Genomic DNA, 25056 nt, shown 5'->3' on the forward strand with positions numbered 1-25056 from the left:
CAGAACAGCAAATTAATAAAAAAAAATTTTAATCAGTCACTAAACTTTTGCACACAACTACAATTGCATGGGACAAAGTGTTTTATTCCTCACTTACTATTATTCTGTTTTTTTTTTTTTTCATTTAACTACATTAAAATAACACCAGTGAAGCTCACCACTCCACCAAAGAGACTCACACACTCAGAGACAGTACTGGCAAAACAGAATGACATAAAATAATAAACTTTACTATGAAAAATGCTTCTTGCAGATCCAGGGTTGTTTAATAAAGCAATTCTTGTCATTCCAGACGGTCACATTTGGAGCACTAAAAATTACGGCACAGTCTTCATCACCTACATCATTCGGTTCCCCTTTAGCCCAGAACCTGAAGCCCAGAGAATCAGAATCAGACAGTCATTGTTTAGATTTGTTTAATTCCACACATTTAACTGAATCCTCTTAGCGTCTGTTTACTGAGATGTTCATTGGGACACGACATCAATATAAATATAATGACAGTTTTATGTTATTGATTATACTGTACCTTAAAAACAGTCATAAAAAAAGTCTCAGTTTCTTACGCAGTAGTCAGTGGTGTACCGTTCACCCATTTCCACTCTCCCTCTGTATCTCTGTCACTTAGACCAATCCAACCCTCAAAGGTGCCCAGCTGTTTACCCATGAACTCCTGTAAATAACAACACAATGAAGAAGGCTTTAGTCTCTCTCTCTCTCTCTCTCTCTCTCTCTCTCTTTCTCTGAGCACATGCACTGAATTTGAGGAGAATGTTGGAGATCTGTTTCCTGTCCTACCAAGTTTCTGTAAGACTATCAGCTAATTTTTCAGCTAATTTTTAGTAATAAAAGTTTTGAATGAGAGAAAGTTAGAGGAACACCATGGCCTTTGGAGCTGTGCTGGAGGACAGAGCACAGGTGGAGGAAGTGGAGGAGGTGCTACTAGTGGTCGAATGGGCCCTTGTTCATTAAAGACAAAGTGATCATGAAGGAACTGAGAGCTCCAATATAAGACCTCCAATATGAGACAATATCACAGGTGGGGTGTGAGAACACTCTGCCTTCTGAATGAACAAAGAGGTGATGGTGTTCCTCACAAAGTAAACCTTCTGCAAAGACTGGAATATATGTGAGAGGATCATGGTTCTCGATTGATCGAAGTTTCCCCTCTGTCTATCCCATGACACGAGTGGTAATATCATACATGCCACCATTTATGAAGGAGCTGGTCTGCTTCGGGAAGTTCGTCAGACCCATGGGGGCTATTCTGCTCGGGTTTGAGGGTTCTAACATGAGCTTTTTAATTGTTAATTGAAATTTTTATGGTTTTAAATGACAAAGAAGGAACACTTAATGGAGCTATTCAGCAGGGAAGCTCAGGGGGCGACTCGGCCAGGATAAACCCACAGCAACGTGGGGACAGTCAGCGGGAAAACACTGGGGAGCCGGAGCCAAAGAGCAGTGACACACCTGATTCACAGTCCAGGAAGATGTTCTGGAAGTTCAGTCCAGAACACTTAGAGACCACAGGAACAAATCTCACCCAGCGCTTATACTGTACGAACACTGACATCACTGTAAACAGTGCGATTGACAGTGACCCCGCCCCTAACGCTGCTACTGACATCTGCACCAAACTAGGTACAGCAGCCACGAATCTGCACACCCCATCGACACCTAAAGAAAATACTGCAGCTAAACCAAGGAGAAATAAGGAGGGGACGTCCACCACAGAACTGATTACTAAACCCGCAGCACAGGATAGTGAAGGAGCAGGGTGCAGCACAGCACACACACACACACACACACACACACACACACACACTGTACACACACACCCAGAGACATTAAAAAACAAATTAAAGTTTTTACAACTGTCCATAATTAAAAAAAACATTTGTGGTAAAAACGCTTCTGTTCTAACAAAAGAGATGAAAACATGTAAATAAGTTTATCATTATTTCTTTAATAAAGTCTATTAAATCAAATCTCAAATCTCTCTCTCTCTCACCTGTTCCTCTCTGCTGTTTATGATCACCAGGTCTGCTCCTCTGTCCCTGCAGTCCTGTCCGCTCTCAGTCCAGCTCTTCTCCTCATTAGACATGAAATAAAGACTGGAGTTGAAGCTGAAACACTTTTGTTTGACTGTGAAGATAAATTGAGACAGTTACCAGTTTAAAAATGGATTGTGGATTCCCCCCGAGGACATTTAATTGTGGGTCAGAAAATGTAATGCAAAATCTATTTACTTACACAAATCACAAAATTTCCTCAGACATCCATCTGTCTCCCTCTGTAACTGGTCTCTCTCTATAGTCAGGTTGTTGTAACTGGTCTGTAACTGGTCTCTCTCTATAGACAGGTTGTTGTTACTGGTCTGTAACTGGCTGTATTCTGTGTTCAGGATGTTGTATTTGAACCACAGCACTGTGATGACAGTCAGCAGGAGAACACACAGCAGCACCACACACACTGCAGTCAGTCTGTAACACCAGCTCCATGCAGAGTCTCTTTCTAAAGGTTAATTAACACAAATGCTAAATAAAGCAAAAAAAAAAAAATGTACCTTTAACTTACATTTGTTTGTTTATTAGCACAGATTTGGCCTTTAATCATTAATGATAGGGTTGAGGGTCCATAGGGTCCTAATAACTTGTACTCATGTACAATAGGTTAAACTGTAATCTTGTAATCTGCAGTTGTTTAGAAATGACTCCAAAAGACATTCCTGACTTGTGTAAATCTACCATCCTCTTTCTCAGGTCTGCACTGAGCTCCTTGAACCTTTGTAGTGTGTGTTAGTCATCATCACTAACAGGAAGTTGGGAGACCTTGAATTTGGCAAATTAAAACATGTCTAGACTTTAAGAAGCACAGAATAAATAATTTACATCAGTGTAGGTATATTTTTGACCCTGTGATGATTTTAGAAAACATCAAATAAAAAATTAAAGATTTAAGATTTATGCTATGCAAAAATACTGCCCCCCTAAAAAAATCTGCAAGGTACAGCACGTCTACATTTTGAAACACTTTGGGCCATTTAACCCTAAAGCTTAGGGTGTCGTTACCTGTGCGTTGTGCTTCTAGATGTCTCATTGCTTCAGCATCTTCCGTCTTTGTGTCAGGGTCGTGACCTCTAATGGCATCTACACTCTCATAGACAGCCACCATCACATCCACTCGCTCAGAAGAACCCTGAAACATCTTTAATCTATAAAATCCTCACTAAAACATGCAATTATTGCACCTCTGTGTGAAGTGATCTAAATATGCTGCTCTCAGTAGAGAAAGTCAGAGGAAGCAACACATCAAAGGAGGAGCATCAGGAGCTGGTTGTGGTCAAAGTGTGAAAAAACTTCAGCTGCTGTTCTCACGCATATTGTGTTAAAGTGCAGCAGTTATATAAATAACAGTGTCACTTTGTTGTTATAATGATGTATGCATTGCATAACATTATTATGTAAGACTATTACACTTTTCACCAGCTGCTTTAAAGATTATTAAATATATTTTTAGCAGTTTAAATTTTGTAATATAAATTCACTGACAAGCTCTGGCAGAAGATATGGAAGTATTTGTAGATTTGCTTTTTGTGCAAATGTGAGGTTGAATTTTGCTGGTCTGAGATCAGGGTTAACCATTGCCCTCTAAGACAAAAGTGAAAAAAAAAAAAAAAAAACACACCACAACCACATGGACCACATATAGGACACACCCACAACCACACACACACACGCTCACACACCTGCATACGGTCACACACAGGATGCGCTGCACACACTGACAAACACAGAGAGTCATGTCTTTAGAACAGATGAGTTTATGCACTGCGGTTTTTCAGGAACATGCCTAAATGTGCTTTAGGGAATTGAAAAAATAGCCTAGAGAAAAAATGTCCGGTTAAACACCATATGTCCAAAAGTATGCGGACACCCTTTCATTACTGCCATATGTGCATGTGACCTTCCACACAGATGTTAATATGTACATTTCTTGGCTCCTGGCCCATATCAGTTTGGGCATGTCACAAGCATGAAACACATGTTTGACCCTTTTTGTACGGGCGGCACCACAAACACAGGCAAAAGGCGAGGTCTCACAGGGAAAAGGGTAGTTTATTTTAGGAAAATGAGAAAAGGAGAAAAGGGAGAAGGAAAAGGTTAAAGGAGGGAGGAAAGATGAAAGGGAAGAAAAAGAGTAAAGGCGTAAACGTGTAGATCTAGCATGCGGTTACAGTCTGGTAAGCAGTAGCATCGGGCAGAGTGGCATCGTGGGCCCGCGTGGACAGAAACTCTTGCACAGTTTGCTTTGCTTCGCTTCAAACTGAGCGAAAAGTGATATAAGATTAGGGCGCACGCCCATCAGAGGCAGACACCATGACAACATGTTAAACCTTTCCTAATCAAAAGTCATGAATGAACTCTAACACTTTCTACTGAATGCGAGAGGCACAACATCTAAATTTGATAATGCAGCCTTCTACATGCCAGAAGACTTGGGTAACTTGCCTACTTGCACTAATCCCCGTTATAATGAAATTTGAATAACTGAATAAATTTGAGTCATGTCAAAGCAGGCCTACCACTATTGCTGGACTCCCAGTAGTTTTCCTACTTCATCTAAGGATAAAGCTTTTCTTCATTCAGCCCTTTCCCATCTGGCCAAAAACACCACATATGTAAGAATGCTGTTAAATTATTGTCAGGGATCGGTAGGGGGCGTGGTGGATCCAAACGCAGAAGAAATAGATCACTTTAGATAGCAAATGGAGTTTGGGTGCTTGTGACTTGGTTGACAACGTTATAGTTTAAATGTCTTGACCTTAATTCTGCGTAGAGCTGGGATTTGGAATAAATCCACTGGAAAGCGGAAGCGTGGAGCGGGCCGAGGGAGGAGGGGCTGTGTGCGACGCTTGACTCGCAGAGACGCGGAAGCGCGAGCTTTATGCCGGTATGAAGAAGCCTGAGCCTTGCGGGAAGGCAGGAGCGAGCAGAGCCGGCGAGAAGCGGCAGCGTGAGTCCGGTTAGGAGAGGAGATAAATCGGGGTCGTGGAGCTGACAAGGGTCGAAGCCGAAGAAAGGGGAAGAGGTCCGTGATCCAAATTCGTGGTCGATGGCAGGTAAGCAGTCGGTAACGGGAAAACTCCAAATGTGTCAGATCCAAAACGAAAGGCGAAGTCGTAGTCAAAAGGGCGAAGCGAGGTCGATACTTGGCAGGCTGAGACGAGAGATAGCGCTGGTAAATTGAGGCTGAGAAGGCACACAATAAACTGGCGATGTGGTGGTGTCAGCGCATGGCTTAAATAGGCATGAGAGGTGATTGCTGATAGGAGACAGGTGTGTGGAGAGCGGAAGGTGAGGTGGTGAGTTGGAAGGAGTGGTTGGGAGAAAGGAACGGGAATGCTTTAGTGATCCCGGCGAGACTGTGGCTTGACGTGGCATGACAATTATTTGATTTTTACTATAGTCATACCCACTGATCACCAATCTCCAAGACATGGACTTCAGCTCTTCCATTTAAGTCTGGATATATCAACTGACAGACCTCAGTCTGTTAGATTAGGCAATCACATGTCCGTTACCTATATTAAAAATCCTGTGGTTCACAGGGTTGTGTGCTGAGTCCATTGCTATACACCCTGGCTGCTTCTGCATAAGTCCAACATGATTATCAAGTTTGCAAACGATACCATGGTGGTAGGCCACATCACCAACAATGATAAGTCGGCCTACAGGAAAGAGATTCGTAGCCTGTCAGCATTGTGTTCCTTCAACAACCTCACCCTTAACACCAAGAAAACTAAAGGGTTTATAACATATCCCTGAAGGCCTCTTTTTTTAGTGGCAAAGCTTCCCTGACCACCAATGTCCACCACAATGTTTAAGGGTTTTTGCCCTTTAAAGCACCCAGGATCTTAAAACCACAGCTCACAGATGTAACTTCAGCAATAGAAGCTTTGAACATTGACCACTCAATGCTCCCAGACTCCAGAGGGATGCCACAAAAGCTCTGCTGGTGGAGCAAGTTGAAGGCCTCTTGGACAGTATGAAAAAGAAAAGGAAGGAATGAAGTGAAAGGTGCACATGCAGGACAGTGCCTAGCTAATAGCTCTCTCTGGGCGCGGCCACAGGCAGAAGTCTCTCCTGGACATCAGTCGGCTGCGCTGCTTTCCCAGCTGGGATTTGGGGCCTAAACGCGATTCTCTCTGCGGCCTTTTCCTCTTTGGCTGCAGGGATGCGAAGGTGGGTTCTATGCGGAAGTAAAGATGCCATGGGAGCTTAAGCAGATCTTTCCCATGCTATCCTTAGTGCGGAGATTAAAGGGTGGAATTCCAGTCTCCTCTTTGAGGTGTAAACTCTGCGTCTTGCTTTTATAATGCAGAGCAAACCCAAGATCCTAGTAACGTTAATTATCGCCAGCAAGCCAAAATTGGCGGCCCCGCCCCTTCGAGTACCTGCAGAAGGGGTGCTGGGTACTGTAAACAGAAAAAGAGCTGCAGCAGCATGACTTCCACCACCATGTCAATAGAGAGAGCGGTTCCAGAAAAAGACGGGAACTCCAATTTCAGACGAATTAGTCTGAGTATTCTAATTATTACATTTTTTTTAACACTAGGCAACATGCTAGATACATAGTTAATATTTAATACATTAAATTATTTAATATATACAGCTAAGGAGTAACATTAGCTAAAATATTATTAAAACTGATTTATGTTGTCCAATTTTCCTATTTAAATTATAGGAAATAATGTATGTAATAGAACGATATCTAAGTTATAAAACTTTGATTTATTTAATACTTTTTATTTATCATTAATGCCTCTGACCCTTGCTGGTTTTAAATCTGCCAATATTTAGGTAGTTTTATAAGATTAATATCTGTTCAGAAGAGAAATGCAAATGAATCATACTAAATATATAAAGTATTACAATGTCAACTTTATTTACTGTAACACAAACACAGGAATAATTAGAAACACACATTAGAAACAACTTAAATACTCGGTGGTCCAGGACAACACTCTCAGTCTTTTAAGAACTGCAGTTTCCATCCTCTACTGTCCTTTCTCTTTTTTTCTCCAGTTCTCATTCACAACTCTTTTGCAGGTAAGTTTCCTCTTTTGTACACAACGATGTAAGTGTTGGTGTCTGTTATTGATGTTTCCTTTTTGCTTCTGGGTTTAATTTCTGGCCAGGTTCAATTTTCGCCGCTATGTGCATGAAGTTTGCATGGTCTCCTTGTGCTTGGCAAGTTCCCTCTGGGTACTCTGGTTTCCTCCAACAGTCCAAAAGACGTTGAGTGAGTGTGTGAGAAATATTTTTTGATAACATACCTTTTTTAATAATGCATTCTATGTCATTTTTCTGTTGTATTTAAATTATTTAAATAGATTTCCTTATTCATATAATTATTGCTGCATGTTATTATGTATATGAGACAGAGGTCGCCACTGGTCAGAGGAGGCTCAATCAGTGATTAAAGAGGAAAGTTACCTTAGTTTAGCACATGTTAAACATGCCAAAACACATAATAAAATCACTTAAAACTCGAAGCACACACATACACACTCAAGCAAAAAATACACCTTCGCTGTGGAAAATATTGCATATACATATATGGAACATTTGAAATAAAATATTATTCAAAAATAAAATCGAAAATGCTAATATATTTTCCTTCATATGTTTTAAAATGTATTTGCATGTAAGTTGAAGATGTTGTTTTTATATTCATAATTATAAGACAAAAATATCTATGTACCTATTTAGCAAAATATTTATGATATATGAGTCAGTATGGATTTTTTATAGGTCACATAGAGGATATAATAATTTGTTTATAATTATTTGTCACTACATTTGAAAAGTTGCGCTAACTTGCTCTAACAATTCCACTGTCGCTTGAAAGCAAATGTGTTATTGTACATTATATTAATTATAATTAATATCGTAAAAAGAAAACAATTCATTTTTACTGTTGAAGCAAAAAAAAGAGAGAAAAAAGAATTAAGCCCTTTATAGTCATTTCACATCATGTCCCTCTCTCTAGGAGCAAAAACAATATAATCCAACTCAATCCAGCTTTGCTTGAGCTCAGGCTTCTGTTGATTTAACAGAGATAGAGACACTGAGAGACTCTTAAGTGCAACCATCTCAATAATACGTTCATCATCACAGATGTACACAGCTGTAATGAGATACAGTTAAAGACGTGAACAGTCTCTGTGCATTTTGAGATTACTGAGTTCACTCTGACAACCCATGAAGAATACACTAAGATACAATTATTATTATTATTATTATTACTACTACTGCATTTTATTCTATATACATATTTAGCTTAATTTGTATAGAAACACCTTTTAACTCTAAAATTATAAACAATGTGAAAGATGTTTCTCACAGATCCAGTTTAGTTTAGTAGAGCATTTATTGTCATTCCAGAAGTTCCCAGTTGCACCACTATAAAACTCAGCACAGTTCTCATTACCACCTTCATCATTCGGTTCCCCTTTATTCCAGAACCTGAAACCCAGAAAATCAGAATCAGACTCTCAGATATTTTAAGGTAATTTCCACTAACTTTAAACCGGCAAACTCATCACCATTGAGTACATTAGGTACGATAGAGACACTCTTGTTACTATTGGTATACAATGTACTCACAATTCGACGTTTTTAACTCCGGATCTGAGCTGGCTGAGTGAGATCCTGAGGGAGAACAATGGACGCAACGCGAAACGGCGGCCCTGAGGGAAGCGAGCTGGTGTCAGGAACAAGCTGAGAGCCCGTGCACACCGCACACCTCTGCCTAGCATCCTGCTCGCCAACGTCCAGTCACAGGAGAACAGGCTCGATGATCTCAGGGCCAGGGTAAAGTTCCAGAGAGACATTCGGGACTGCAATCTCCTCTGCTTCACTGAGACATGGCTGAACCCGAGTTCTTCTCGGTTCACAACATGGACAGAACACGGGACTCTGGGAAGTCAAGGGGAGGCGACGTGTGTTTAATGGTAAACAACAGCTGGTGCAACAGCGCGAGCATTGTTCCTCTTACACGCTCCTGCACACCAAACCTTGAACTACTGTCTATCATGTGTCGTCCTTTATATCTACCTCGGAAGTTCAAATCGATCATAATCAGCACCATTTATATCCCGCCTCAAGCGAACACGGACACTGCCTTATGCTAACTGCATGATGCACTCACACAGCACCAGACACAACACCGGGGCGCTGCGCTTATTGTGGCGGGGGACTTTAATAGTGCCAACCTCAAACAAGCCAAACTTTTATCAGCACATCACCTGCCCCACCAGGGGCGAAAGGACACTGGACCACTGTTACATGACAATCAAGGACGGCTTCAAAGCACAATCTCATCCACTGTTTGGGAAATCCGACCAGGCCGCCATCTTGCTCATGCCAAAATACAAACAGGAAGTTCTGGTTCAGAGGGAGGTCGCGCGCTGAATGGACCAATCGGTGGCCGCGTTATAAGACGCACTCGATGACGCAGACTGGGTTCAGAAACAGCTCCGATGATAACGTCAGCGTGTTTACGGAAACGGTTGTGGTATTCATTGGGAAACTAGCAGATGATACAGTTGAGAAAAGACTTTAAGAATGTTTCCCAACCAAAAGCCGTGGGTGGATTAAACCATACGCGACGCTCTGAGATCTCGCACTTCGACCTACAATACGGGACTTGCGTCAGGGGACATGGAACCATACAAGGTTGGTCGTATAACGTGCGGAAGGTGGTGAAGGAGGTGAAGCAGCGCTACGGGAGGAAACTAGAGTCACAGCTCCAACAGAGTGACTCTAGGAGCCTGTGGCAGGGACAAAGGACAATACCGGACAATAAAGCACCAACATCCGGTATGACGAACGCGAACATGACTCTGGCAGACGAGCTGAACACATTCTATGCTTGCTTTGAGGCTGCAGCTAAAGACGCTAGCGATGGTAATGCTAGCGGTGCTAACGGCTGCAGACAGGAAGACACTGCTAGCACCGGAAACGCATTCATCATCTCCGAGCATGACGTGAGGAGAGGCTTAAAGAAAGTGAACACCAGAAAAGCAGCAGGACCAGACGGCATCTCAGATCGTATTCTCAGAGCCTGCACAGACCAGCTTGCACCTGTGTTCACAGAGATATTTAACCTCTCCTTATCTCAGTCGGTGATCCCCACGTGCTTCAAAGAGTCCATCATTGTTCCTGTTCTGAAGAAACCTCATCCTGCTTCTCTTGATGACTATCGCCCTGTAGCCCTCACCTCAGTATTGATAAAGTGCTTTAAACGGCTGGTCAGAGACATCATTATTTCTTCACTACCCGACACACTGGACCCACTACAGTTTGCATACCGCACGAACCGTTCCACGGTCGATGCAATCTCTCATCTCCTCCATACATCACTCACTCACCTGGACACTAGGAAAGGAAATAATTTTAAAATGCTCTTCACCGAGTACAGCTCAGCATTTAATACCAAAATTCTCTCCACACTCACCACCAAGCTGGAGCACCTGGGACTCAGCTCATCAATGTGTTAGTGGATCTACAACTTCCTAACTCGCAGACCACAGAGCAGTAAGGATGGGCGGATATGTCTCAGCCTCTCTCACTTTCAGCACTGGAGCCCCCAGGGTTGTGTTTTGAGCCCCCTGCTGTACTCTCCGTACACCTATAACTGCATCGCCACTACAAACTTCACCACCATCATTAAGTTTGATGACGACACTGTCATGGTGGGCCTGATCTCTGACAACGACGAGACAGCCTACCTGGAGGAGGTTGGAAATCTGGAGAACTGGTGCCAGCGGAACAATCTCCTCCTGAACGTCAGCAAGACAAAGGAGTTGATAGTGAACTTTAGCACAAAGCAGGAGATGAACTACCAGACCCCCAACATCAACAAGAGCACAGTGGAGAGAGTGGACAGCTTCCGATACCTCGGTGTTCACATCACGCAGGACCTGTCATGGTCCTGTCACATCAACACTGTGGTGTAAAAGGCCTGGCAGCGTCTCTATCACCTCAGGCGCTTGAGAGACTTTAGACTGCCCTCCAAGGTGCTCAGGAACTCTTACTTTTACTCCTGCACCATTGAGATCATCCTGATAGGAAACATCTTAACCTGGTTCGGGAACAGCACCATGCAGGACAGACGAGCTCTACAGAGGGTTGTGCGTTCGGCTGAGCGCACCACTCCCTGACCTGCACTTGATACAGCAAGCGGTGCTGGACCAAGGCCAGGAAGATCGTGAAGGACCTCAGTCACCCCATCAATAGACTTTCCTCTCTGTTGCGATCAGGAAAGCGCTTCCGCTCCCTGAAGGCCAACACAGAGACACTTAGGAGTAGCTTCTTCCCGCAGGAGATACGGTTTCTCAACCAGGCTAACACACAGGACTAATCATCTCCGTGTTTTTGCAACATTGCTCAGAAATTGTCACTCATTGACATTATTCATCTGTGCACACACCCCAATACACTGTAGACCGGACCACCATGGACACTGCACATTTGCACACACATTGCAACATTTGCACACATATTGCATATTGCACACGTGCACTCACGATGCAAATTAAAATTTATTTTGTCTTATACAGAAAAGCTTTATATTTCTTATACACTACCGTTCAAAAGTTTGGGGTCACTTTTTAACTCCATGATCGTTCCTTATTTTTATTTCTTATCTCATTTGAACAGTTAATGGTGAGATGTTTCTGCTACTTTTGCTCTGTAAAGACTTCATAACGCCTCTAATCTCAGGTGCTGTTAATTGGTCATTTTTCAGGCTGATAACTCTAAATGAACTTCTTGTCTGCAGCAGAGGTAGGTTTTGGTCTCGTCCTCCTGGGACGGCCTTCATGAGAGCCAGTTTCTTTACGGTGCTTGACGGATTTTGCAAATGCACTTGACAATACTGTTCTTGCAAGAACTATTACAGAAAGGCTGTGTCTTAAAATAACAACTAACTGTTGTTTTTCTTGTTGTTACATAATTACCTAATTCTATGTGTGTTATTTTATAGTTTTGAAATCCCCAGTATTGTTGTAGAATGTAGAAAATAAATCACTAAACAAAAACAACAAAAACAAAGAAATTTGCAAGTGACCCCTAACTTTTGAATGGTAGTGTATATTTTTGAAAACTTTTATATTTTGGTCTAACTTATAGTTAAACTATTTATTTATTTCTTGCTTCTTTTTTCTATTTCTCTCTTATTTCTTGTCAATTGTTTTAAAAAAATTTTAAGGTCACAGGCGGTCGTATAAGCATTTCACTACATATCGTACTGGGTATGACAAATGTGTATGTGACAAATAAAATTAGAATTTAAATTAGAATTTGAGATCAGTGTTCAGTTTCTTTCAATTCCACACATTTAACTGAATCCTCTCAGCCTCTGTTTACTGAGATGTACATTGGGACACGACATCAATATAAATATAATAAGGAATAATCTTTGTGGTTTTTACAGCAAACTGACATTTTACTGTGTTATTGACTGAACTACATCCCTAAAAATAGACAGAACAATCTCAGTTTCTTACGCAGTGTTCAGTGGTGTACCGTCCACCCATTTCCACTCTCCTTCTGTATCTTTGTCACTCAGACCAATCCAAGCCTGAATTTTGTTATTCCTCTGTTTACTGATGAACTCCTGTAAATAACATAATAAAAAAGGCTTTACTTTCTCTCTCTCTCTCAAACACACACACACACACACACACACACACACACACACACACACACCTGTTCCTTTCTGCTGTTTATGATCACCAGGTCTGCTCCTCTGTCTCTGCAGTCCTGTCTGCTTTCAGTCCAGTTCTTGTACTCATTAGACATGAAATAAAGACTGGAGCTGGAGATAAAGCACTGCTTGTATTCTTTGTCTGTGGATAAAAATAAAAAAAAATGAGAAAACGAGAGAGAGATTAGAAACAACAATTCCTGGTTTATTAATTGTGTACAGCCATGGTTCATTTTTGTACCACATAGACTATAAAATATGAGAAGTATATGTGTAATACGTGCCTGGATTGAGCTTTCAGGGGTTTGCTTTATTATTATGTAAAATATTGCATTTATTAATATAAAATATTGTGCTTTGAGTATGCACGCTGTGTTTTCACACACACACACACACACACACACACACACACACACACACACACACTCTCTTTCTCTCTCTCTCTCTCTCTCTCTCTCTCTCTCTCTGTCTGTGTGGACAATAAGCACTTATACAGACTTTTATATTTTAGACACTGGGTGTGGAAACAGCGGCGGTACGTATATTATCTCCAGGAGGAAGGTAAGGTTTAGTGATTGGGAATTAATGTTGAGGTGATCAGTAATTAATCAGGTGTTATTATAATACAGACAAAGTTAGCTATTAGTTCTCCAGGAGAAATGTAAGACTGATTAACACTCAGTAATTACTGCACAGGTAATGGTCAACTAATTACTAATGATTACTAATTAGTTAATGAAGTAATTATCTAGTACTTAAGATTAGTAATCTATGTATTAAATAAAGAATTATTCATTCTTCCTCACTCCTTACAATCCTTAAGTTATGGATCAGGATTGTAAAGTGTCACCGATATTAATGAGATGCTTACATTCTAATAGCTTGGTGTAATTATATGCAGGAACATGTGAGAGGATGTGAGTTAAATCTCGGTGATCCAGTTTTGAGACGCCCCAGTGGATTTCCACTGAAGACATTTAACTGTTACAGTAGTTAGAAAATGTAATGCAAAACTATCTACTTACACAAATCACAAAGTGTCCTCATGTATCTTTCTCTCTCCCTCTGTAACTCATCTCTCTCTTTAGTCAGTGTGTTGTAACTGTTCTGTAACTGGTCTCTCTCTATAGTCAGATTGTTGTAACTGTTCTGTAACTGGTCTCTCTCTATAGTCAGATTGTTGTAACTGGTCTGTAACTGGTCTCTCTCTATAGTCAGGTTGTTGTAACTGGTCTGTAAGTGGTCTCTCTCTATAGTCAGGTTGTTGTTACTGGTCTGTAACTGGTCTCTCTCTATAGTCAGGTTGGTGTAACTGGTCTGTAACTGGTCTCTCTCTATAGTCAGGTTGTTGTTACTGGTCTGTATCTGGTCTCTCTCTATAGTCAGATTGTTGTAACTGGTCTGTAAGTGGTCTCTCTCTATAGTCAGGTTGTTGTTACTGGTCTGTAACTGGTCTCTCTCTATAGTCAGGTTGTTGTTACTGGTCTGTATCTGGTCTCTCTCTTTAGTCAGTGTGTTGTAACTGGTCTGTAACTGGTCTCTCTCTATAGTCAGATTGTTGTAACTGGTCTGTAACTGGTCTCTCTCTATAGTCAGGTTGGTGTAACTGGTCTGTAAGTGGTCTCTCTCTATAGTCAGGTTGGTGTAACTGGTCTGTAACTGGTCTCTCTCTATAGTCAGGTTGTTGTTACTGGTCTGTATCTGGTCTCTCTCTATAGTCAGGTTGTTGTTACTGGTCTGTAAGTGGTCTCTCTCTATAGTCAGGTTGGTGTAACTGGTCTGTAACTGGTCTCTTTCTATAGTCAGGTTGGTGTAACTGGTCTGTAACTGGTCTCTCTCTATAGTCAGGTTGTTGTTACTGGTCTGTAACTGGTCTCTCTCATTAGTCAGGTTGTTGTTACTGGTCTGTAACTGGTCTCTCTCTACAGTCAGGGTGTTGTAACTGGTCTGTAGCTGGTTATTTTCAGTAATGAGGATGTTGTATTTGATCCACAGAACTGTGACGGCAGTCAGCAGGAGAACACACAGCAGCACCACACACACTGCAGTCACTTTGTAACACCTGCTCCATGCAGTGTCTCCTCCTAGAGGTAAATGAAGAAAAATACACATTTTTGTCTCTTATCATATACATCTACTGTAGCATTAAGTCTCAACAGCCTCATCAATATCAAAGACCTTCAGCAGTTAGTTGGAGAACATCTCAGTTCCTATCCTCCCAGCAGTGTGAAACTCTTCCCTGTTCTCCCTAAGGCATAATCAGTTAAGTCTTCTAAAAAGTTGCTAAGTGTGTGTGTGTGTGTGTGTGTGTGTGTGTGTGTATATATATATATATGTCTGTGTGAGTCTGTGTATGAGTCTATGTGTTAACATTAATGATGTGTGTTTTAGGATGTGTGTGTGAGGCATGTGTGTGAGACTTTTTTTGTGTGTGTATAAGTATGTGTGTGTGTGTGTGTGTGTGTGACTAGTGAATGTGTTTGTACATGTTCCCTTTTAAAAGCTACACTCGATGCTGCATGAAAACGCTATGGGAACATCTTTTTGCATCATCGGGCATCCGCTTGATAGATCTCTTCGCGCGTGGCTCGCATTCTTTAAAGAAAAATATCGAGCCGCGGTGCATTCCTGGGGTTAAACAGTGCAGATCTGGCAGACGTGCACAAGACAGATTTCCCCCTTTCTCTCGCGTTCTCGCCGGATCAGGAAGTTTTTCCGTTCACTTTTCAAACGCGCCTCAGTGCTTCTTGTGAATGGGCAGGAGAGACCTACTCTCTTGCTTCGGCAGATACAGAGTTACTGCAGGTCAGTAATGCATGCGTTTGGGCATTTCATATTGTCTGGCTGCTGAAGCAGGATTTTAAACAAGTGCTCAAAATGAGATGACAGCCTTCTGTCAGGTGGCCGGGGGGCGGAGCCTCTCTCTCTCCCCTCTTTTTTTTGGTGACCTTCATGACGAGTTCATGGAATAAGCTTCGATTTATCTGAATATCGTTGATGCTAAGGTGCGGGGTTATATAATGATGCCCCAGATAGAAGAGATGCTTGCATTTCTCTCCTGGGACATCATCCCCCCCCTGAAAGGCCCACACTCCCCACCAGCCACGTAGACTAACATCTTTCCTGGTGGGGAAGAGCTTTCAGGCAGCTGGTCGGTCTGGTGCTCCACTGCATACCATGGCGGTTTTTGCAAGCTTACCAGGCTGACCTGCTAAAAGACTTGAGCACTGGCGGGCTTGTGATGATAGGGTTTTCCCAGAACTACGCCAAGCCACAGATCCATCTCTTCGTGCAACTAAGCAGATGGCCCATGCTATCGGCTGTTCTATACCTGCAATGGTTCTGCGGAGTGGCACCTGTGGCTAAATCTATTGGGCATCAAGGATAAGGATCGTGCGGGTGGACAACAATAGGGTAGCCTCGTAAATAATCGCCAGGGCGGACTGTGCCTTCGCCGCTTGAATAAGCTAGCGCACCAGGTTCTGCTTGGGACACAGGGTGAGTTCCTGTCCCTCAGGGCGATTTACATTTCAGCTTAAAACCAAGGGATTTTACACAAGGGCCAACCCCAATGGCAAATAAGCGTTACGCCGCCGAGAGCTTCATACCCATTCTATGTGGTTCAGACCTTGGTCCTTGACTCTGGGTCCCACTCTAGGTCCGTGTTGTCGTCGCAAGCTGCTAACGACAGACACTTCCCTCACAGGCTGGGGTGCGGTCTTAGATGGCCGTCCAGCCCAAGGGAGCTGGAGAGGTTATCTTCTTGCATGGCACATAAATTGCTTTGAAACGATGACTCTATTTCTGGCCCTGAAATACTCCCTCCAGCAGTTAAAAGGCTACCATGTTCTAATGCGGGTGGACAACACTACGGTAGTCTCGTAAATATTCGCCTGGGCAGACTGTGCTCGCGCCACTGGGAAAAGCTAGCACACCAGATTCTGCTTTGGGGCACAGGACAAGTTTCTGTCCCTCAGGACGATATACATTCCAGGGCAGATGAATATAGGAGCAGACTTGCTGTTCATACAAGCTGTGACACATTGGGTTTGGAAACGCCACAGGCCTCTGCTCTAGGGAGTTCTGGCAAAGGCTTGCGCCTTGTTTTGATAATGCCCCGTTGGCCGAACAGTGTGTGGTCTCCAGATCTAATATCTCTCCTGTGAGGTGGGAACTTCTGTGGGAACTGTGTGTGTGTTTTTGTGTGTGTGTATGTGTGTGTGTGTGTATAAGAGAGAGCTGTGAATGTGTGAGTGTTGACATTTGTGAATATGTGAGTGTGTAAAATAGGGGGAATTTTATGTTAAGACCTTCAAAAGCATCACACTATGATGTCACTCAATATAATGTCACTCAATATAAGGCCACACAGAAAGTTATTAACCACTTTGCAGCACGAGTTTAAGGCATCGTCACGGCTGACCTGTTTGAGATATAAAAAATCCCTCTACAATTTTTCATCCTCAATGTCTTTAGATCACATCAGCCTGGTTTGGTGGCGATTGTATAAATTTTCTAGGAGGAGTATATCAAAATCCATTGGGTGCATTTTGGCAAATGACCCAAAATAACTGACTTCCTGTTAAGTTGAGCCCAGGACATGCTGTGCGAAAGTTGTTCGGCTCAATGAGCTCTAAATGTCTACTGGGTTTCACATGCATATGTGCAAGTGTGTATGTGCTATGCAGCAAAATCTCAAGTGAGGGGCCCCAAGCTACACCCGGACCCAGACACCCCATAGTGCTTGGGCCCTAAATAAAAGTATAAAAGTAATATCACACTTGAGGTCATTCTGTACTGCTGGATGTAAAAGCCTAAAAGCACATTACAGCAGTAGTACAGTATATCCAGCAGTGTAGCACTCTTTCTCTGTATAAGACTGTTGAAGGCAAGGCAAGTTTATTTGTATAGCACATTTCATACACAGTGGTAATTCAAAGTGCTTTACATAGAATAAAATAAAATAAATATGAAATAAAATAAAAGATAATAGCAATAAGATATTTTAACAAAAACTTTTCCATTTCATTTAAAATAAAAATAAAAGCAGTTTGCAACAAAACTTTAAACTAATTAAAATTTAATTAAAAAATAAATAAATAAATAAATAAAAGACTAATTAAAACTAATAAAAACATAATTTAAAATAAAAATAAAACAGTTAAAAAAAAAAAACTTAATATGCCTTTTAGCTATGCTGTCGACGTCATCCTCGGCTTGCTTAACACAGACATTATCATTTTGATTCAGAAAAATTCACATTTTATACAAACTTAAATAATTCTTTTGATTATGTAAATCAAACATAATTATTTTAATTTGCAACAATGTCAATTGTTAAAAGCGCTATACAAAATAAAATAAAATTGAATTGAGTTTAACACCCATTAAACTGACCATGGGTGATGCAACAAAACAAAACTGTCATAATTTTCCTGGCTCTTTAAGTACAATTTACTGTACTTTAAGGTAGACTGTATTTTATATTTTTGCTTGACAACTCAGCCAAAGCTGCATCATTACTAATTAAAGGTTTTTTAGGACAACAGACATGAATAATAAAATCAACAACAATCAAAAATGTGTCATACAGTATTTAGGCATAGTTCCAGCCAAAAAGTCAGAAAACCCCCAAATAAAATCCTAATTATGCACCACCTGGATTTCACTAAGCAAATAGTTAAGAGTCTTCCACTGGATACTTACTGCAGTGATTAATATAATTCAGCTGCAACAAGTTTAAACCTGACCGACACAGTAAGGAGTTTTTCATTTTCTAAACGTTTATGTCAGAAGACATATCATGTGATTCATTTCCACATCCACACAAGTGTGCTATGAAAACCACTATCAGTGGGACTAATTGCAAAATAAAGGCTTAATTTGCTAGAAAGCATTAAGCCTGGACTGTGGAGCATTGGAAAAAGGCCTGTGGGAGCAGTGTTATGATTTGGAGTGTCTCAGTTGGTCAGGTCTAGGGTCTATAAGCTTATCAAAATTATGTCATGGCTGTAATCAAATCAAAAGGTGGTCCAAAGAAATTGTAAGTGTTAACTCCTAGAGGGCGCCAAAGTTTAGTTTAGTTTAATGTGTAGCATTTGTTATCGTTATTTTGTGATGGTTGTTTTTCCGTTAGTGTTATGTTAATGTTTTCCAGGGGCTCTAAGAAAAGAGCTTTTGTTTTGTTCTACTTAATATATCATTTAAAAGACGTGAACTCCTCATCTGCTTCCTCTGCACCTATGCCACGCAAACACCGACAGCCAGATCATGACAGTAATATTAGATTGTACTTTTATTTTTTTATTTATTTCTGGCAATGCTGGGTAATGTTTATGTCATGGCACATGATACAAATGAAAATTTTATTGGCAGCCATAGACAGAATGATATGCAGTAGAATGCTTGAATATAGTATAAGAATGATTCAATCCATTTATGTTTGTCAAAGTCAAATAAGCCAAAACCCATAAGTCAAAACTGAAGTAGAAATCCAACACCAACTGCTTACAGTTAAAATTTGTCCTAAAAATAGTCACTACTCCTCCATTCACTATTGGCCTAGTGTTTACCAGGGTAATCCTATCCAGGTCCTGACCATCAGTCTCTCTTGGTGTTTGACCCCCCTTCTCACTTCTTTAAGACCCACAACATATAACAGCCAATTGTAAACTAGCTCCAAAAAAACTTCTGTAAGAAATAATGGCCTTATTAGGCCAAACTTTTGTGGGGGTTCTTCCCAGGCCATGATGCCATCCTAGACAGTGGAACCAGAATGTGTTGTGAATGAGCAGGTATTCCTGATAGTAATGGAGAAAAGAAAAGTCGGTTGAACCAGGTCATGTTTTACCAGCTTCCCAGTGGCATGATAAATATTTAGAAGTGTTTGGTGGTCATAAACCAGGAGAGAGGACTTTTAATCAAACCACAGCTAGAAGAGAAATCATAAATTGCAGGTGTTGCTGCTGATCGCTGTTAATATTCATTCAGGGAATTGGCAGAAGGCAGTGTAGGACTACCTGTGTAAACTGGTAAGAAAAATTCAGTTCACAATAATACATCAAAATAGGCTCCAAAAGCCTTAACAAACAAAAGCAGATGTTGTGAACGTGACCTGAAAATGAGGTATTGGCATGTGGAAATGCTTTGGCCTTACAAACCTAAACACTGACCTGTGTGTGGTGCTGTGTCTGGGTCTCTCTTTATGTCACTGATTTTAGAGTTAGGGTGGTTACATCTAAAAGCATCTGCACTCTGATAGGTATCTACCCCTTCCCTACGCTCAGAATAATGCTGAAACATCTCTTATCTATAAAAGACTTAAACTAAAACAGTAAAGTACTGTAATTTTGAGCACAAGTTAATTGCTGAACTTCCATCTTACTGTACACTAATTTAAATGTTCTGCTTTTAGTAAAGAAAGTTACACGTCAGAAAAGTGATATACAGTAACTGGGTTTTTGTTGTCAAAGTGTAAAGACACTTGAGCTTCACTTCTCACTCATACATGACATTTTCTTGGTAACGTCTAAGTTAAGTTAAGTCTTTATTTGTCACATATAAATTACAGCACAGTAAAATTCCTTCTTCACATATCCCAGCATAACTGGGGTCAGAGTGCAGGGTCAGCCATGATACAGCGCCCCTGGAGGAGACTGATCAGTAACTCAGTCCCTCAGCCCTCTGAGCCACCACTGCCCTAACAGTCTTGCAGTTACAATTATATACATACCAAAATAACTGTGTTATAATGTTGTATACATTAGACTGATTTGTCTTGACTTTTAATTTGAATTTATTTACAGCACTTTTGAATATGAATTAGTCAATGTGCTCCTGCATTAGATCTGGAATTATTTGTAGATTTACTTTATTCAGCTTTACTGTGAGGCTGTAAGATAGAAGTGCCACTGGTCTATAATCAGCATTAACCACCGCCCTCTTTCACACATCAATATGTGTAAAAATAGCTTACATCAGTGACATAGAATACAGACAGGATGTACATCACATAGCGGAATAAAGTCTCACACATGGGTATGCGAAAGGGGGTAGGACATTTATTTAATATTTACTTTGTAACTATAAGATTTTTTTTTACTGTTGTGTTGTTTTCTCTTAATAACTTTGAAAAAAAAATAAGAAGAGAGAACATGCTGATGAAGCAACAGTTTAAATTTAAATGTAACAATAAAGGTTTAAGAAAAATTGTAAAAATCACACTCACAGTATGTGTTAATCATCCTACTCAAGAAGCAGTCCCCTGTACTGTTATAATAAGCTCTACTCTTCTCCAGGGCCCGTATTCACAAAGCTTCTTAAGCATAAAAGTTGCTCTTAATGATGAAATTCTTAGAAAATTCGTAGAATTATGACATTTTCTTAGAATTTCCCCTTAAATTTACAAGTAAATCTTAGTAAAGATAAAAATGATTCATGAAACATCTTAGACCTAAAAACAACTCCTAAGGTAAAAATTGTTAAGAGTAGAGAGAATACCCTATAAGAGGCTTAAGAGTTTCTATAGCAGAGAACAAAATGGCGGAAAGAATAAATTTTCTCCAAAAACTAAACATAAAAGTAAACACTGCTCTTCTGTCCAATTTGGTTCTCTTCCTCTTTTACTTCCTTCCATGTATCATGGATTGTTGGCTACATACCATCCAAAAGTCCAACCTAAACAGACTGTCCTGTTGAAAATAATTAATTCCTCACTCAGCATTGGGTATGTTCCAAAAACTTTTAAATTAACAGTTATTAAACTAATTATACAGAAACCTGACCTCGACCCCAGTCAGCTGTCCAATTACAGGCCAATATCAAACCTCCCCTTCATCTTTAAGATTCTCGAAAAGATAGTAGTGGAGCAGCTACAGTATGCTCATACCTACATAGAAATAGCATACATGAACTGTATCAGTTAGGATTTAGGCCTTATCACAGCACAGAAACATCACTCGTTAAAATAGTAAATTACCTCTTATTGGCCCCTGATCCGGGTTGTGTAACTATGCTTGTATTACTCAACCTTAGTGCAGCGTTTGACACCATTGATCATGGTATTCTTCTTTACAGGTTGGAAAATGTAGTAGGAATTAAGGGTACAGCCTTCTCCTGGCTCAGATCCTATTTGACCGATCATTATCAATATGTAGACTTAAATAGTGATTATTCTGCATGCTCTCTAGTGGAGTTTGGTGTACCACAAGGTTCGGTTTTAGGCCCACTGCATTTTTTCCCTATACATGCTTCCTCTAGGCAACATAATCTGTAAACATGGTATTAGTTTTCATTGTTATGCTAACAACACACAGTTATATGTCTCAGCAAAACCAGCTTACTAAAGTTGAGCAATGTGTGCAGGACATAAGAGATTGGATGCTAATTAACTTCCTTCTGCTTAATCCTGATAAGACAGAAGTTCTAGTTATAGGACCGCATTCAGCTAGAAGTAAGATTTTAGATCACACTGTAACTTTAGACGGCCTTACTGTTCCATCAAGTGCAACAGTAAAAGACCTCGATGTGGTTATAGATTCCAGCCTTTCATTTGAAACACATGTAGATAATATTACCAGGATAGCATTCTCTTACCTCAGAAATATTGCCAATATTGCCATCATCGCTAAACGAAGCAGAAAAACTAGTTCATGCTTTTATCACCTCTAGGTTGGACTATTTTAATGCCTTACTGTCTGGTTGTTCAACTAGATGCATAAACAAGCTTCAGCTAGTCCAGAATGCAGCAGCGAGAGTCCTCACTAGAACCAGAATATACAAGCACATCACACCTACCTTATCTTCACGTCATTGGCTCCCTGTGAAATTTTACATTAATTTTAAAATACTACTGTTGACATATAAAGCATTACATGGCCTCACGCCGTAGTATCTAAGCGAACTGCTAGTGTCTTACGATCCGCTACGCCTACTTCGATCAAAGGATGCAGGCTGCTTGTCAGTACCGCATATTATGAAAACTACAGCTGGGGGCAGTGCTTTTTCTTACAATGTCCCAAAATTATGAAATAGTCTTACAAATAATGTTCGGGACTCAGACACAGTCTTAGTGTTTAAGTCCAGGCTAAAAACCTTATTTATTTAATCAAGCATTTTTATAAATAGATTTGTCTTGGGTAAAGGGGCAGATCTGGGGGACTCATCGATGTAGAGTATTATGACGGACTGGTATGTTTAGATGCTCTCTTCCCCACTCTCATTCATCACTCAGGTTTGTTGATGGTGAGGTGATTGTTTGCTTTACATCTCAGGGAGCCCTCATGTCTGTGTTTTCTTTTGGCTCTCCCCTTTTAGTTATGCTGTTATAGTTAGTCCTGCTGGAGTCTCTGCTTGCACTCTACACTAAATATACATTTACCTTATACATTATGTGAATGTGACCATACCTAACTGCTGTCTCTCCTCTTCTGCTTTCCCCTCTTCTATTCTCTCTCTTTCTCTCTCTCTTCCCTATCTCTGTTGAGCTACACATGTCGTTCCTGAGCTGTCAGTGATCCAGTCTTCCTCTGCCCTTCGGAACTGCCTGACCCATCCTGGTGCCCCGCTTCTGTTTGGAGATCTCTTTGGGATGCGTCTGGTGTCTGGGGATGATTTCTCTCGGTTCTGGCCCTGACTGGTGTTGACAGCTGTTTCACTGAAGACTTGACTTAGCTGCGTTGCTCGATAGTTCAAGACTGCAATTGTCTCCAATTACTACCTGGACTCCATATCAACATCAATTAACATCAACTGTTATAGCTGAATTGCCTGCCACCTAACACACTGTATAAATACAGATCAATTCCTGCTTTTTGTTTTACCCAAATGAGGATGGGTTCCCTGTTAAGTCTGGTTCCTCTCAAGGTTTCTTCCTATTACCATCTCAGGGAGTTTTTCCTTGCCACTGTCGCCCGCGGCTTGCTCACCAGGGATGATCTGCTCATCTTGATTCTTGTACACTTATATTTTATACACTCTTAAAGAATTATTTCGATTGTGTAAAGCTGCTTTGCAACAATGACGATTGTTAAAAGCGCTATATGAATAAAATTGAATTGAATTAATCATGTAAATTGCTACGAGGTGAGCCATTTTGCACCCATCAATCTAAAATGTATTAGAAGTAATAAAATCAGTATGATATATGAATGTAAAAACTTAAATATAGTGACTACTGTGTGGAACATCGGTTGCTTTAAAAGTTTATTTATTTTTAACATTTGCCTGTTTTAATTAACTTTAGGATATTATAACAGAAACTTTGCTTTAAAGACAAGATAATATAAGATAAGATAAGATAGATTTTTATTATTCCCGAAGGAAATTGTTTTTCCAGTGACTGCATATTTAAAAAGATACATATACAATAGGAAAAAAGATATAAATAGAATAAAAAAGAATAAAAAATATATAAAAAAACTGCAGACTGTACAGAAAGGTGCAAAATTGTCTCTTTTAGTGTATTATCCATTTATGTTATTGCACCCATGATTTATATTGCACATATTATTTGATATTGCATATACAGTAGTAATAATCTTGCACACCAGATATATATAAATATTGAACATGATTTTCATAATTTTGTATAATTAGTGATTTTGCATGTGATATTGTTATTGTGATGGTATTGCACAATGCATCAGGGCATGATAAAGTTCTATTGATTATTCTGTCATGACAGCTCCCGAATGAAGAGGGAGGAGTTATGGAGTTTAATTGCCACTGGTATAAATGATGTTCTGTGGCGTTTAGTTTTAGACTTTGGTAGTGTTAGTCTGTGGCTGAACGTGTTCCTGTATGACATCAGTGACTCGTGGAGGGGATGTGATGTATTGTCCATGATAGTAAGAAGTTCCTTCAGCATCCTCCTCTTAGATACCTTAACTAGAGACTCCAGCTCCACTCCAATGACAGAGCCCGCTTTTCTGATGAGCTTGTTAAGTCTGTTGGTATCAGCTGATTTTAATCTGCTACCCCAGCAGACTACAGCAGAGAAGATAATGCTGGAGACTACAGAATGGTAGAACATCTGAAGCATGGTTCTGCATACATTAAAGGACCTAAGTCTCCTGAGAAAGTACAGGCAACTCTGACCTTTTTTGTACACAGCATCAGTGTTCTTTGACCAGTCCAGTTTATTGTCAATGTAAACTCCCAGGTATTTGTAGCTGTCCACAATGTCCACCTCACTGCCCGGGATGTTTATGGGTTTAGGGATGGTCCTCTGCTTCCTAAAATCTACCACCAGCTCTTTAGTTTTCGAAACATTGAGCTCAG

General features: G+C 40.5%; 1 protein-coding gene across 1 annotated transcript in view; it reads right to left on the reverse strand.

Annotated features, from left to right (window-relative positions):
* Positions 1–231: 231 nt before the first annotated feature.
* The window catches only part of LOC128508222 (C-type lectin domain family 4 member F-like), a 32789-nt gene continuing 7964 nt past the window's right edge, over positions 232–25056 (reverse strand). Inside the window, 10 exon segments of the mRNA XM_053479446.1 lie at positions 232–370; positions 567–673; positions 2012–2134; positions 2237–2323; positions 2408–2514; positions 3072–3224; positions 12597–12687; positions 12780–12919; positions 13803–14861; positions 24874–25029. Of these exon segments, the coding sequence (XP_053335421.1) occupies positions 232–370; positions 567–673; positions 2012–2134; positions 2237–2323; positions 2408–2514; positions 3072–3224; positions 12597–12687; positions 12780–12919; positions 13803–14861; positions 24874–25029 (2162 nt within the window).

This window comes from Clarias gariepinus, chromosome 20, assembly GCF_024256425.1.
Source record: "Clarias gariepinus isolate MV-2021 ecotype Netherlands chromosome 20, CGAR_prim_01v2, whole genome shotgun sequence".
In the NCBI taxonomy this organism is placed as follows: domain Eukaryota; kingdom Metazoa; phylum Chordata; class Actinopteri; order Siluriformes; family Clariidae; genus Clarias; species Clarias gariepinus.